We start from the raw sequence: 13,742 nt of genomic DNA, 5'->3' as shown, positions 1-13,742 counted from the left end.
TTTAAGTAGCACAGAGGTTTGCGTACAAAGTGCACCGTAGTTTTGCTGCCCGCAGAGCTGAGCGATAGCAGCAGGAGGCTCGCTGCTCTCACCAGCCCGCTGCAGCCCCAGTAACGCACCGCGCCGCCGGGATGGCCCTACCGGACACCACCGAGGACACGCAGGGCTTCGGCCGCGCCAACGTGAACCCCGACTTGGCCAGCGAGAGGCTGACGGCCTCCTTCAGCGTGCCGAGGCTGACGGCCGTGCTGGACGGCGGGGCTGAGCGCACACGGCTGCGGCGGGCGGTCGGTGAGTAGGGCTGGCACCGCTGTGTGCCTGCTCATAACCAGCGCACGCGGCGGGGGTAACGCTTCTCATTGCCTTCCAGTGGACGTAATCGAGAGCGACCCGGTATTTAGCAGAGAAAATCAGTACTTCCAGAGCCAGAATGAGCGGTACGAAGCAGCGGTCAGAAAGGCCGTTCACCTCCGAAAAAAGATGCAGGAGATGGGATGGAGTGAAGACGGACCTGAATCTGCATACGTTTACAGGTGATTCTCTTTGTAACGTACAACTCGTCTGTTTGCTCCACTTTATAACTCTTTGCCCCCTTCCTTCCCCTGCCACTCGGTGGGGTACACAATCAGTAGGATCAAGGTGAGGTGCAAGTTTAAAAGCCTCATTCAGAAGAGCAATGCCTGCACCTCACAAACCATCACTGATGCTCAAAGTCATTTTCCAGTCTTTCATCACATGACGGATTATAATTTGTTATGCTAAGCTCAGTCTCCTATGGTGAGTGGCACCGATAAAGGGGAAATTTTCCATCGAGAGCTCCTGGAGTTGTTAATTACCACAGTCCTCTCTCAGAAGAAAAATATCCCAGATTTTAAAAACCCCACCTCTGCTTGCTGCCCTCAGACCCCCTATGCCAGGAGCTTCAGCCTGTAGGATCGTGCTCTGCTCAATTAAGGCTGCAGGGAAGCACAGCTCTTTTCTTATGAGATACCAGGCAAGCAGGAACTTCTCATTAACCACAGTCCTGGTGCCAGGCAGCCTGAATCACGGACAGACATTTAAAAGCCAGCTTTGAAATGAGTTAAAGTAACATTTCTGGATGGGCTGACAGGGGTTTATTAAGTTTATCTCTGTTAATCAAAGCAATTTCATTTTAACTGCTTCTTTGTTCATATTCTTCCCTGCTTTTTCAACATGACTGATTCTCTCACGGGTCCATTATAAAAAAAATGCTCACGGTCATTTGTTAAAAGTGAGAAGTGTCTGCTTTGATGCTTCTGAGAGCATTGCAGTAAAGTCAAGTGAATGAGAACAGCAGTGCCACTTATTTTTAGGTGTGAGAATGCACGTACTCAGCTTCTGGAATAGAGCTGTGTGCATCCTAAAAAGCACTATCAGCCAGCCCCATAGCATAGGGCTGACCAGCTAATAAAACAGTGTTACCAGGATGGATTTTGAATCTTTTTCCACAAGAAAAAAAAATACATCAAGTCAGACACAAAGAATTCACAAAGCTGTCAAAGACATGGGGCCGATGGAGCTGGGCGGTGTGTTTTAGGAGCTCGGCATCTGCTCCTGAGAACAGATAATTCCTCCAAGAGCAAATGAAATAATGAGCCAGTGACATTTAAGCAAAGTGTGTTATGAAAGAAGGAACAAAACCAGCATGAAAAATCACTTTTCCTGCAATGCTGTACTGACGCTACACATTGTGTTGAATATGACAACACAGAAATCAAAATGCAGCAGGTGGTACTGCCTAGTAACTGCCACCACGTCACTGCCTCATTAATCACATCCCTGGAACTTCATCAGTGTAAAAATACTTGTGCTTTCTCCCCAGAGCGCTTTCAGGAGATGTGGCATTTCTCCTCCACCGGGTCTTCATGAGAAGCATTTCGGTTCTGGGCTCAGACAAACAGGTGGCCAAATGGATTCCTCTTGCCACTGAATACCAGATCATAGGAAGCTACGCCCAGACTGAACTGGGACATGGTAAGGCTACAGAGAAATCACGGTTAGTGTAGGATGAAAGGCTCTCACCCACACTCTCAGGGGATGCGAGTTCAAGCTGTCCGTGTCGCTGAGGTGGGGATCCTAGGGGAAGCATGACATTTTCTCAGCAAGCTAGAGATGCTTGCCTTTGGTTTGCCAGTGCAGAAAAAAGAGTGAAGGTAGGTTCTGGTGGTAGAAGGGGTCGGTCACCAGCAGCCAGGCAGCGTGCCCCAGTACAGCCTCGGAGATCTCTGCAGATGGTGTGTCCTGCAGCCACTGGGGAGTTTCAGTGTTCCATGATTCTCAGCAGGAAGGTAAACCCCAAAAGCTCAGTAACATCCATACCAGCTTCCCCTCTGTCTGCTCACCCTCATGATACACCAGGATATTTTTTATTTTTTTAAAGGAACTTATCTTCAGGGTTTGGAAACAACAGCAGTCTTTGATATCAGCACACAGGAGTTTATACTGAATACACCAACAATCTCTGCAATGAAGTGGTGGCCTGGAGACAGTAAGTACCCTGCATGATATTTCTGTTTTCTTCATTTGCTTCCTTCAGTTCCTTAGTCTGCTTTGCTTAAGCTCCATGTTTGAGGGTCCAGGTGCCAGCAGAGGACTTCAATAAGAAATGCAAACACCTTGAGGCAATGAGATCTAAGGGTTTTGTACAACTTTAAAGGCCAGAAGGAAGCCAGCATTATCTGTTAAAGCCCTTGGAAACATCTGCCTCTGCAGGAATCAAATCTTTGTAAATAGGACCAAAACCTGCAGGCAGAGAATTCCCTGAAAACAGGCAAGTCTCAGCATGAAGAATTCAAGAGTGAAATTCATGGCTTCCCTCAGGAAGGTGTTTCACATGAAAAACTTCAGTTCAGTCAGTCATTGGTAGCTGGATCAGATGCTCACCTGCTGCGTCCTTAGAGCCAAGAGCAGCTCAGAATGCAGATTTAGGCATTCTCCAGTTCCCAGCACCTGTTGATCACACCCACCCTGACCCAGGCACCAGCAATACCCAATACACATCAGCATTAACTGCTATGAAGCATTTGCACGGTGCCTAGTCCTAAGGGAACATGACTGTTTCTCTTCTCACAGTGGGAAGGTCAGCAACCCACACCGTGGCCTTTGCCCAGCTCTACATCCATGGGAAGTGCTACGGTGTGCATCCCTTCATTGTGCAGATCCGCAGCCTTCAGGACCATTCACTGTGCCCAGGTAAATGCTTCCAGACACTGTTGCATCTCTCTGGCAGCATCATCCATGCTGGGGAAGCAGAGCTGAATATGCCCTTCCCTTGAGATCCCAAATCCAATGCAAAATGGGGAGAAAAGGGGCCAAGCGGAGTAAATAGGCTGTGTTTTCTCGTGCTGCAGGTGTAATTGCAGGAGACATTGGTCCTAAAATGAATTTTGAGCACATTGATAATGGCTACCTGATGCTGAAGAATGTGCGCATCCCCCGAGAGAACATGCTGAACAAGTTTTGTGAGGTACATAAGGTGTTCAAATCACAGATTGCCTGGTCAGAATCTCATCACAAGCCACAGAGACAACTGGGACCTGCTTAAATTTAGGACAAAAGTCTCCCTTTGAGGTGTATGCAAGTCTCTGAAGTTTTATCAAGGATAGAAGTTATCCAAATCCTAAATGAAAATGTGCAGCTAGAATTCCATATTCAAAGGTTATGAGATGGCAGAAGATACCTAAGTAAAAAGCAGAACGAGTTTGTCTCTTCAAACAAATCGGTTCCATCCATCACACAAGGGAATACTTAGCCCTGCACTCAGTGCAGCATTTCAATGTTAATCGTACACTATGCATAGAGATTACACATCTCTCTGTAGGGAGAAGCTGCACCATCAAAAGACGACATCTAAAATCCTCTCTCTATTCTAGGTTCAGCCAGATGGCACCTATATAAGGCGTGGGTCACAGAAGATTAACTATTTCACCATGACTTCAGTACGCGTTTCCCTCATTTCAGACGAAGTTATTCTACCTCTAATGAAAGCATGCACCATTGCCATCAGATACTCTGTGGTTCGCCGCCAGTCCAAGTTGAATCCTGGGTAATGCCACACAAGTCTGCAGCGCTGGGGAGGGACCTGACACTGTGTTCACCAGTCTGTATTTCCACTTTTCAGCTTACCTTTCAGCACATCTTTGGCTTATTTCCTTGTCTCACTGAACAGCTCAGCAATTCACACACACAACTGGCTCTCCTTAACCAGCCTGCCCAGAACTGCCCAGTCAGAACAGACAAGTTACTGAACTCTAATTCTGTCTTACTAATGGATGCAACATTAAAACAGCTTCCAACATCCATAGTTGATTTTGCAACAGTAAATTTTCTTGGTCTGGTAAGAATCTCTGTAATTTTTAGATACTTGCATTTGAATAGATTTTTTAAATTCCCTCTTAAATCTGCTTCCAAAAGCAGGGAGATCCTCATGACAACACAGCTTGTTTCTAGTGCAAACCAAACACAAGAGCACAGCATGCTGAGTTATAACAACTCGTATCATCAGTTGAAGCCCCAAGTATATTGAACACAGCAGAAAAGGTAAAGAACATAAAATAAAAAGCTTAGAAAGCTTAAAATAATTTAGATTGAAGTGTTTTCAAAGAAACTCAGACACTGACCCAGCAGAGAGCTGTACATTTTTAACCAAACTCTACATTCAAAAAGTAATTCTAGCTGCAAGAAGCTTTTCTGTTTTCTACTTGGCTCAAAAAATTAAAGCTGCTGACAAAACAAAATAAAACAAGTGTAGGTGCAGCTGTTAAGAGAGGCTTAATTATAACCTTGTCATTTCCATTTCACATTGAACAGGAAGCAGTGTCAGAGCACAGCTGCCTCTGCCCGCCTTGCAGGAGCATCAGCTGGGGCTGCCACTCTCCTTGCTGACCAGAGGAGCCAGTTTGAAAAACAAGAGCTTTTCAGGGTGCAGTGCCACCGCCTCAGCTACACCACCTTCCAGCTTGCTGCCCTGACAGACTTTCCTCCTCTTCCTCTCACACAGTCCCTGTCTGCCCTCTGTACTGACCAATGGTGCGGAACTTTTTCTGGCCTGACAGCCCAGTTCACCAACACAGCAGAAAAATGACTGTTTTCCTAGTCAGGCTTGTCTGCCAGCTTTGTGAGCTGGAGGGGACGGGGAGCAGGGAGACAAACCAGACCGGATCCATTTTCACTTACTGCTTCTTGGTAATGAAAAATGCAGTTCAGGTGAACTACCAGTAGCCGTGCCTGTGTCCACACTTTCCATACTTCATTGCTTATCTCCCAGCAGGGAAGAAGAAGCAAAAATCCTTGACTACCAGACCCAGCAAGAGAAGTTGCTGCCTCAGTTAGCAGCAGCCTATGCCTTCCATTTTATCAACAACTACCTACATGAGCTGTTCAACAGGGGTTACAGACAGATCCAGGGGAGGAATTTCGACTCGCTGCCAGAGGTGAGCCGCCATGGGATCAGCTCCCACAGCTATTCTGCATGTAATGCTCCTCTTCCCATCCCTAATTCTCAATGTAATTTAATAACTGGACAGTCATTGCTCTCACCACTAGGTAATGGGCTGAAGTGCTAAAAGATCAAACACCTTAGAATCAGAATGGCTTGGTTTGAAAGCAGCCTTAAAGATCAACTAGCATCCTTGTCCCAGGCCCGCAACCACTCAGCAACAGCATCTGTTGTACCACCCCAAATTTTTGGCTTTGGGAGCTATTGCAGAGTGAGATGTCCTTGAAAAGCCTGTTTGCCTGATAAAGCCTGTGTTCCCAATAGCTGGTGTGGCAAAGCTGTATTTCACAACTTCATCTACAAACACGTGCAAATATTCACTTCTGAGCCAAAACCAAAGCTTTTTACGTAGACAGCATAAGAGTTGGCAACTGAAAGCCTAAAGTAAAAACATGTTTTGAACAAAGACAGCCAAAGCCACGGCTGCTTTAGAGAAACCCAAAAACGTGTAAGCCAACCACACCATGCCCAACACAGGGCTGCGTGGCATCCCAGCAGAAACCAAAGGCCAGCATGGGAACTGGGTGCTGCACTGGCAGGCAAAGGAAGATCTCATGCCTAGGAGCATACTCAGAGGATTGCTTTAGAATGTTTTCATCATTCATACTGTGTTTTTCTTCCTTTTTTTCTTTTTTTTTTTTTTAAAACAGCTTCATGCATTTTCTTCAGGCTTTAAAGCCATGGTTACTCAGTTCTGCACATCAGGACTGGAGATTTGCCTCAGGGCATGCGGGGGACACGGTTACTCTTTGTTGAGTGGACTGCCTTCCTTGTACACTAAAATACTTGCCTCTTGTATTTATGAAGGGGAAAACACCATCTTGCTCCTGCAAACTGCCAGGTAACAATTCAAATTCATTCAGCTGAAAGCTTGCCCCTTAATTTATTCAACTTCTACCTCTTCTGCTCCAAAACCAGTAAAACCAGCTACTCCTTTCTCATAGCACCTTCTAAAAATACAACTCAAGCCATAACCCATTCAAGTTTTCTGTCTAGTAGGCACAAAGTGTGTGGGAATTGGACTCTCTTCTATTTCAGGTTTTGGGGACACAGGCAGGTGCTGTTCTGCATAAACTAATTTTCCTCTTTGTCCAGCAGTGCAGCAAAAGTGTTGCTATGCAAGTCCTGCAGTTTCTTTTTTCTAAGCAACAGACTTTATGTGATATTGGTGAAGTAAGTAACTTTAATTCAGAGAAAGCATAGTTGCTGGATTTGATTCTAGGTGAGTCATGCTTCAGGAACACCAAATGAATGATTATCCATAGTAGATGAAATCCAGGAGAAAGAAACCACATCTGCTTTAGCTTTTAATAATGTGTGCTTTTACTAGAAGGAGAAAACCAGCATACTTCCCACAGCCCAAGGTGCTACAACATCCCTCTGTGCACGTATGCATACACTTCTGCACTTGTTATCACCTCTTCTTGAGAAATTCCATCCTAAAAGTTCATCACTACAGATTTCTGTAGCATTAAATGCAGCAGACAAAGTATCCAAGACCCATCACAGATCAGGCTACTATAAATAGCATGCAAAACAACAGCTCATCACTTAGTCCATTTGGGGCTGCTGATGGGATAGGCTGCACCTGACTATTTCCCACCCAACCCAGGGAGGTCCCACCTCACTTCTAGCTTGGCTGTTTGCTATGGAGATCATCAGCGTGGCCTGATCTGATTTTTACACTCTTCCCAGGTTCTTGATTAAGTGCTTCACAGCAGCTAGTGCCAGCCAGCCCGTGCCACCATCTGTCACTTATCTGGCTGCAATGAAACCCGGGAAGTGTCCTGCCAAGGACAAGTTGGATTTCCTCAGCCCGGACATTTACACAGAGGCCTATCAACATGCAGCAATCAGGTCAGTGAAATACATGAAGAGCTCAGCTTCTTCCTTGCTTTAAAGAGAAGTAAAATAAATTCCATAAGAATTGGAACCATCTATTCCCAGAAAGCGAGACTTAACCCCTCCCATAGGATTAATAGCCATGGCAGATGTTTAATAGGAAACTTTCATATTCAGAACATCAAACGTTCGTAAGCCATATGCTACATAAAAACTGTATTCCACAGAGAGCTGATTCTATACAAAGCTGATGACACTGTTCAAGTAAATCCCAGATCACATTAGCGAGTTGCCAACCTTTAGGCAATTGGACTTTGTGCCATTCTATACAACAAGTTAAAATCTCCCTTGCCTGAGAGAATGATGTTTGTGTTCAATTAATAACACAGCAATCACAGAGCCTTTCATTCCATCTGTAGTTTCTCAGCTACTCGTTCAACTATTCAACACAATTAAGATTGGCAGTGAATATGGTCTGGTAAGAATTATGGATCATAGAGGTGTCATCTCTGAAGACCAGGTAAACAGATGCACAGTTCTGCAGTCAGTCACAGTGACAACAAGGAGAGCCATTATTCTGAAAGCTTTGGTGAAAGCTCTGTTTAGAAAGAAAGTAAAACAATGTAACATCAGTCTAATATTACTATTGGTTCCTTTTGTTTTGCAAGCTCTCCTTAAGCAAAACCTAAGAAAAACTCTAGAGGCCTCTAATAAACTATAATGGAAGCTGAAGGCAGAAATCCCTTAGTACTTGAATGGTGTGGGTGCTTCTGCCTGATCTGTACTTTGGTTTTCCATAAGAGTTCCATCATACTGAGCCAACTTTAAATATCAAAACGCCATTTTGCCATGTGATCTCACACAAGTCTGAGTATGAAACGAGTGCATTGTGGACTGCTATATTTATTCAGATGTGTTTTGGATTTTGTTTCCAATTTTCCAGACTGATAAGCAGCACAGCAGCTAAACTACAGGACTTGATTCAGTCAGGAGTCGAAAGGCACGAAGCGTGGAACCAATGCACAGTGCAGCTGGTACAGGCTGCAAAGGTTAGCAACGTTTTTGTGCTCATCTGACATTTGTTGTTAGGATACAGTATGCAATGGAAACAGCACAATTAGCCTAAAAACATCTCATCGCTTTTTTAATGATGTGTGTCCACATACAAGGGACACCACAAAGATCAGGGCCCCACCATGGTCTGCACGGTAGAAAATCATACTAGGAAACAACTCCTGATCTGAAGACTTGGCTATCAGACTAGGCCAGGTAGAAGCTAAAGGATAGAAACAAAAAGCTGCCACCAGCACCTTCCACAGCCTGCAATCACAGCATACCATCTCCAGCTAATGCTCATCTTTTTTACAAGCAGCCTGTATTTCTGGCTTTCAGATGAAAGCCTCCCCAGTGCCGTCCTTCTAAAAGCTGGAAGAACCATCGTAAGGGTGAAACATGCTTTTTTTTTTTTTTTTTTTTTTTTTTTTTTTTTTTTTTTTTAAATCTATGCTCTCACAAGGAAAGATAAAAGTGGGGATAATAATTAAGAGTGGTGATAAGTGCAGTCTTAATTACTGCTGGAAGAAATCAAAGTAGTAAAGTCAAATAAGAGACCTAAAAGCAGTTCCTAGTTCACATAGATAGATAGGCAATCTGCTCTCTTTCAGCTGAAATAGGATCAGGACAACAGTATTAGTTTGCCAAAACAAGGAGTTAATATAGAACTGAGCAGAAAAGAAAGCAAGAGGGTAGAAGGGCCCTAAATATAAAGGAAAGCCAACATCACTAATACTTCAGTAACTCCAGGAAGCAAAATTCTTTTTTAATGTGGTTATGTGCAATTTGACTGCAATTATGGTGGAAGTCTCCCTTCCTTCCTAAACTGAGGAGGGTAAGATTTTGAAACAGATCCATGGATTATTTCAGCCTCATTCAGTGTTTAATGAAAAACATCTTGTTGTAACCTAGGCTTCAGCCAGAACCAACCCTAACCTAAATGGACTAAGAAAGCAGTCCCCCAAGGGAAGGAGGAACCCTACACATACCTAAATGCAGCAATACCATCTAGATGATTCCATACTGGGAAGGTGCCTGAGAGAACAGCCACCTTCTACTAAGTCAATAAGATGAAGTCTTTGATGAGCCAAATTTTCTCAGCAAAAAAAAGTGAAACTGTTTCAAAACTATTAGAAGTATTGATTCTATCATGCTCATAAGCACAGTCAATCTTTTCGAACAAGAACTCAATGAGAAAGTGAGCTGGTACTACAAGTTCTCAGTAACAGCGTTATTTGTGATCACCTGTCTGCTGTGTCACTCCTGATTTTCAATTACACAGACTCAGTGGAAGCAGCAAGCATCAATGCTGTAAGCCTAACAGAAAGAAAATTAAAAAAAAAAGAAAGCAGAAGAAGAGGAGGAGAAGCAAGGCTCTTTAGAAGGAAACTATTTCCAAAGAGCTTAATACACAGAGAGGGGATCTGGGCCCCCACTGCTTCTTGGATACTTCAGGGAAAGTAACAAAATCTTGTCTCCACCATAGCTTTAAAACCATGACAGCCTGCTGCTTTCTTGGGGTGCTTCTGTATTTGCTTTCTACTCTGTTTGCTTTTTCTGGAGACTCACTGCTGCCCTGGCAGCTCTATGAACAAAAGCCTGCCAGCTTTCAGCCAGGTGGCTCAGACACCAGTGATGGCTTTGCTGCAGTCTCCACAGATTTTAATTGCTTGAGTAGACTCCCAGCTTCTCAGGCAGGTTCTGCAGTCTGCGCTGACCTCCACGCTGCTTGACCACGCTGCAGTGCAGGTGTGCCTTGCATACACCCACAGCTGGGAGGAGAAATGTAGAGCAGAGGAATGAAGCCGTGCAGACACCAACACCACTACCCACTCGGAGGAGTATCAGCACAACAAGAGTCACCCCCACAAACAGGTGGAGTCATCTTGTTTCACTCTGGAGCTAGGCTGTGCTGAGCTTAGTATTTCTGTAAGTGAGCAGATACTGCCAGTGTCTGACCCAGAAATCATCAGTTTACTTAAAACAGCAAAAACAAGAGGTAAGTTGGATTGTCCTTCCACTGATGATGTTTTCAGAGCTGAAGCCATATAGCCACTGACTCCAATGTACCATAAGCCCAACAGAGAGATTTTTCTTCTGCTATATATAACCAAAGTTCACTTGGTAGAGATTGACACAAGCACATTCCAATGCATTTCCATCATGTAAAAAAATCTTTGGGGTATTCATCAAAACTATGTGAAGTACTGCCATGATTTCTTGAGTTTACACATACCAGCATTGACTGCTTACACTCCCAATCCTTTCCTCTACTCTTTTAGTAAGACATGAAAGCAGAACGCTTAGTCAACCAGCAGACAAGGGATACAGGCTGGAAAACTGCCAGTGAAATGAAAAGGTTTTATGTTCTTTGTGAGAACGTTTGCGTCACTTGGCCTACTAAAAGTGTTTAGAGGTGCATTCACTGTTGATTGTATTTGTTTTCCAGGCTCACTGCCACTACATCACTGTGAAAAACTTTGTAGAGACTGTGGAAAAACTTGAGAACACGGCCGGCATCCAGAACATTATGAAACATCTCTGTGATCTGTTTGCATTACACGGTATCTTCTCGAATGCGGGAATTTTCCTGCATGATGGATATATAACTGGAGCTCAGATGGACATGGTCACAGCATCATACCTGGAGCTCCTGGGGATCATTCGGTGAGCCATTCTTGCACAAGAAGATCACAGCTATTCAGTTTCTCTGTGCATTAAATATAAAATGGTACTGCTGTACCTATGGCAACATGTTCAGTCAATTCACCTCATTCAGTTTTTATTTTCATTGCCTGGCAGCATTAGAAACTGACTAAAACATCTACACAAAGCTCGTTTTCAGAGCAAAATACATTTAAGATTCCAGCTCCCATGCTATTACTAGATTAAAGTTCAGTAACATGAAATCCTGAGGTATAAAGCAAGAAAACCTGAATACACCATTTGCAGCAAAGCAAAAGCAGGAAAATACCCAGTCAGAACATCACTTAAAGGAAACAGCTACAACAACTTATTATACACTGCTAAGTCTGCTTTAGCTGCACTAATATAGCCTACTCTGTTGCCATGGCTGACTTGCAACAGGTACCTAAACAGTTCTGAGTACAGCCAGATCAGATGCATCTGCTCAACACCATTCATTACTAACTAACGTGGCTTCTGAGATATGCTAAGGTTTTAACTTACCACAGCACTCACAAAGGCTTTTTCACTACTCACTGCTGTTAAGAGCAGATTAGCTTCTGATGCAGAGAAGTGAGAAGTGTGTGAAATCCTACTTAGGTCACCTGGAGAGAAACAGGAACACACCATAACCAAGAGTTGAACAGGACCAAGCAAGTATATTTGGAACTAATCACAGAATTAAAGTGGTAACAAGCTTAAGACTTTTACTCAGAGCTTTAAAAGAACATGTCTCTGAGGAATCAAAGCAGAGCTTCCTGTGCAATGCAGACAAGGGGAAAAACTGGCACAAGCATTTCAGACGAAGGAACTTGCATAGCTGACTTTCACATTTATCTTTTTTCTTTTCATCTACTCCTTAGGAAGGATGCTGTTCCACTAGTGGATGCTTTTGACTTCACGGACAAGAGCCTGAATTCTGCACTTGGCAATTACGATGGACAGGTCTACCAGCGGCTTTACGAGTGGGCTCGGAAGGCACCGACCAACAAGCAGGTATGGATGCTGGATTACAGCCAGGCAAACTCTGTATGAGCCAGAACAGAAATTGTTTGCTTTTCTTCTAAGAAAAACCATGTGGATATAAGCAATTGGAGTAAGACATCTTATCTGTCATTATCTCACTCTGAACAGTGAACCCTGATTCTCGAATTATTCCTCCTATAGCCCTAGGTCAGGCAGGAAGTAGCTTGTGGGCTAGATGGCAATGAACCACAGCTTGAGCAAGGGAGCTGGACCAGCCCCAGTGACCAGTGTGGTTTTGATTTAGATGTGTGACAGTGAAGTAACACTGCACAAAGTAAACTAAAACGAAAGCATGTTTACATGGTTAACACTATGGAACAACTCTAGATGGCTGCAAAAGCCACTAACTGTGGGATATTTTCCATTCACCAGTACTTTTTCCAAGTGCAGTACTTTTTTTTTTTTTTTAATAATATGCTCATCCAGAAAGAGAATAAATGTTAAATTAGGCAATTTCATCCTTTGTCTTTAGGATTTTACTTTCACTTCTTAATGCATCCATACTGTGGAGAAAAGTAAAATCCCTCATGATGCAAATGGCTGTTGCTCTGTTTGAAAACTCATTTTGCCTTAAGTGAAATTTTTACTGTGGTAATCAGCAATTCCTTTGAAATACTACAGCTTGCCTTTAGCAAACGTTCCAGTTGAAGCACATTTTTTGAAGTTAAATAGTATGCTGTCACATTTGGGATGAGAAGTATTGTGTACTGGTTACGAAGGACAGTGCACATTACAGGGGAAGAGACCTTGCACATAGCTGAAGTTACTGTTGTGGCTTTTTTTAATATGATCTAGTTTCTGCATTTCAGAGATGAGGAAAACGAATGTATAACCTGCTCTTCCTCCTTAACTACCATTAATTCCCTTCCACATTCTCTTTCCAAACAGATAAGCCCAGCCTATGAAAAGTATTTGAAGCCACTTCTTCACAACAAGCTATCGAAATTATGAAGACTGTGACCCAAGTGAGGTCTCACCCGCTCTCTGCAGCAATGCACTTATGAAGCATGAGCATTATTAATCAGAGATTAATCATCAGTTGCAATTGCGACAAGTACGAAACAGAATCATTAGCCAGCCATTTGCATTTAATCAGAAAGAAGCCAAACAACTCTGAGTGGTACCCACTGTTCTGAAGCAGCCTAGTCAGAAATAGTCCTGTTTTTGTTGTTTGCTTGCTCGTTGGTCCTTGCTTTTGAGGAACAACTTATTCTTGTAGATCAAGAAGCATGTTAGAAAATGTATTTGTTTGGAGAATGAAAAGAGCTCTGAACTTGCTCAGCAATCAAGTATTTCTGGCTCATGAAGAATAACACACAGCTGATGTCAACTCCTGCCTGCAAAGATTACTTTCCCATTAACAGAGTCATTCATACTGTCTTTTGATAAATCTTTGATTGCAATAAAGTCTATTTGGAATACTGCTTCCCTAGTTATTATACTTGATATTACGAAAAGGTGAGGCTGATTCAGGCCCCTCATTAATTTGCTAGTAAATTAAGTGTTGCAAGGAACACCTTGTGACTGATTATAATGCAGTGACAACACAGATACTTTCTTACCAGCAGTTCTGCTGCACTTCATCAGTTCAGCTTTTCTTTTCTGCTTTCAGAAGAAT

At 43.4% G+C, this 13,742-nt stretch overlaps 1 protein-coding gene across 2 annotated transcripts; it reads left to right on the top strand.

Annotated features, from left to right (window-relative positions):
* Nucleotides 1-3: 3 nt before the first annotated feature.
* On the top strand, nt 4-13,548 carry ACOX2 (acyl-CoA oxidase 2). 2 transcript variants are annotated; one of them, XM_048957901.1, is made up of 14 exons: nt 4-291; nt 371-533; nt 1,844-1,995; nt 2,402-2,509; nt 3,094-3,213; nt 3,372-3,487; nt 3,894-4,066; nt 5,291-5,453; nt 6,169-6,359; nt 7,214-7,375; nt 8,304-8,409; nt 10,863-11,080; nt 11,962-12,094; nt 13,013-13,548. In XM_048957901.1, exons 1-14 carry the CDS (start codon nt 132-134, stop codon nt 13,073-13,075), a joined length of 2,028 nt encoding a protein of 675 aa, XP_048813858.1. In that variant the 5' UTR covers nt 4-131; the 3' UTR covers nt 13,076-13,548. The 2 variants fall into 2 exon arrangements, with proteins under 2 accessions (XP_048813858.1, XP_048813857.1); XM_048957900.1 differs by having other exon boundaries at nt 5,288-5,453.
* The last annotated feature ends 194 nt before the right edge of the window (nt 13,549-13,742 follow it).

Source organism: Lagopus muta, chromosome 11 (genome assembly GCF_023343835.1).
Source record: "Lagopus muta isolate bLagMut1 chromosome 11, bLagMut1 primary, whole genome shotgun sequence".
In the NCBI taxonomy this organism is placed as follows: Eukaryota; Metazoa; Chordata; class Aves; order Galliformes; family Phasianidae; genus Lagopus; species Lagopus muta.
This window is presented reverse-complemented; position numbering and strand designations above follow the sequence as displayed.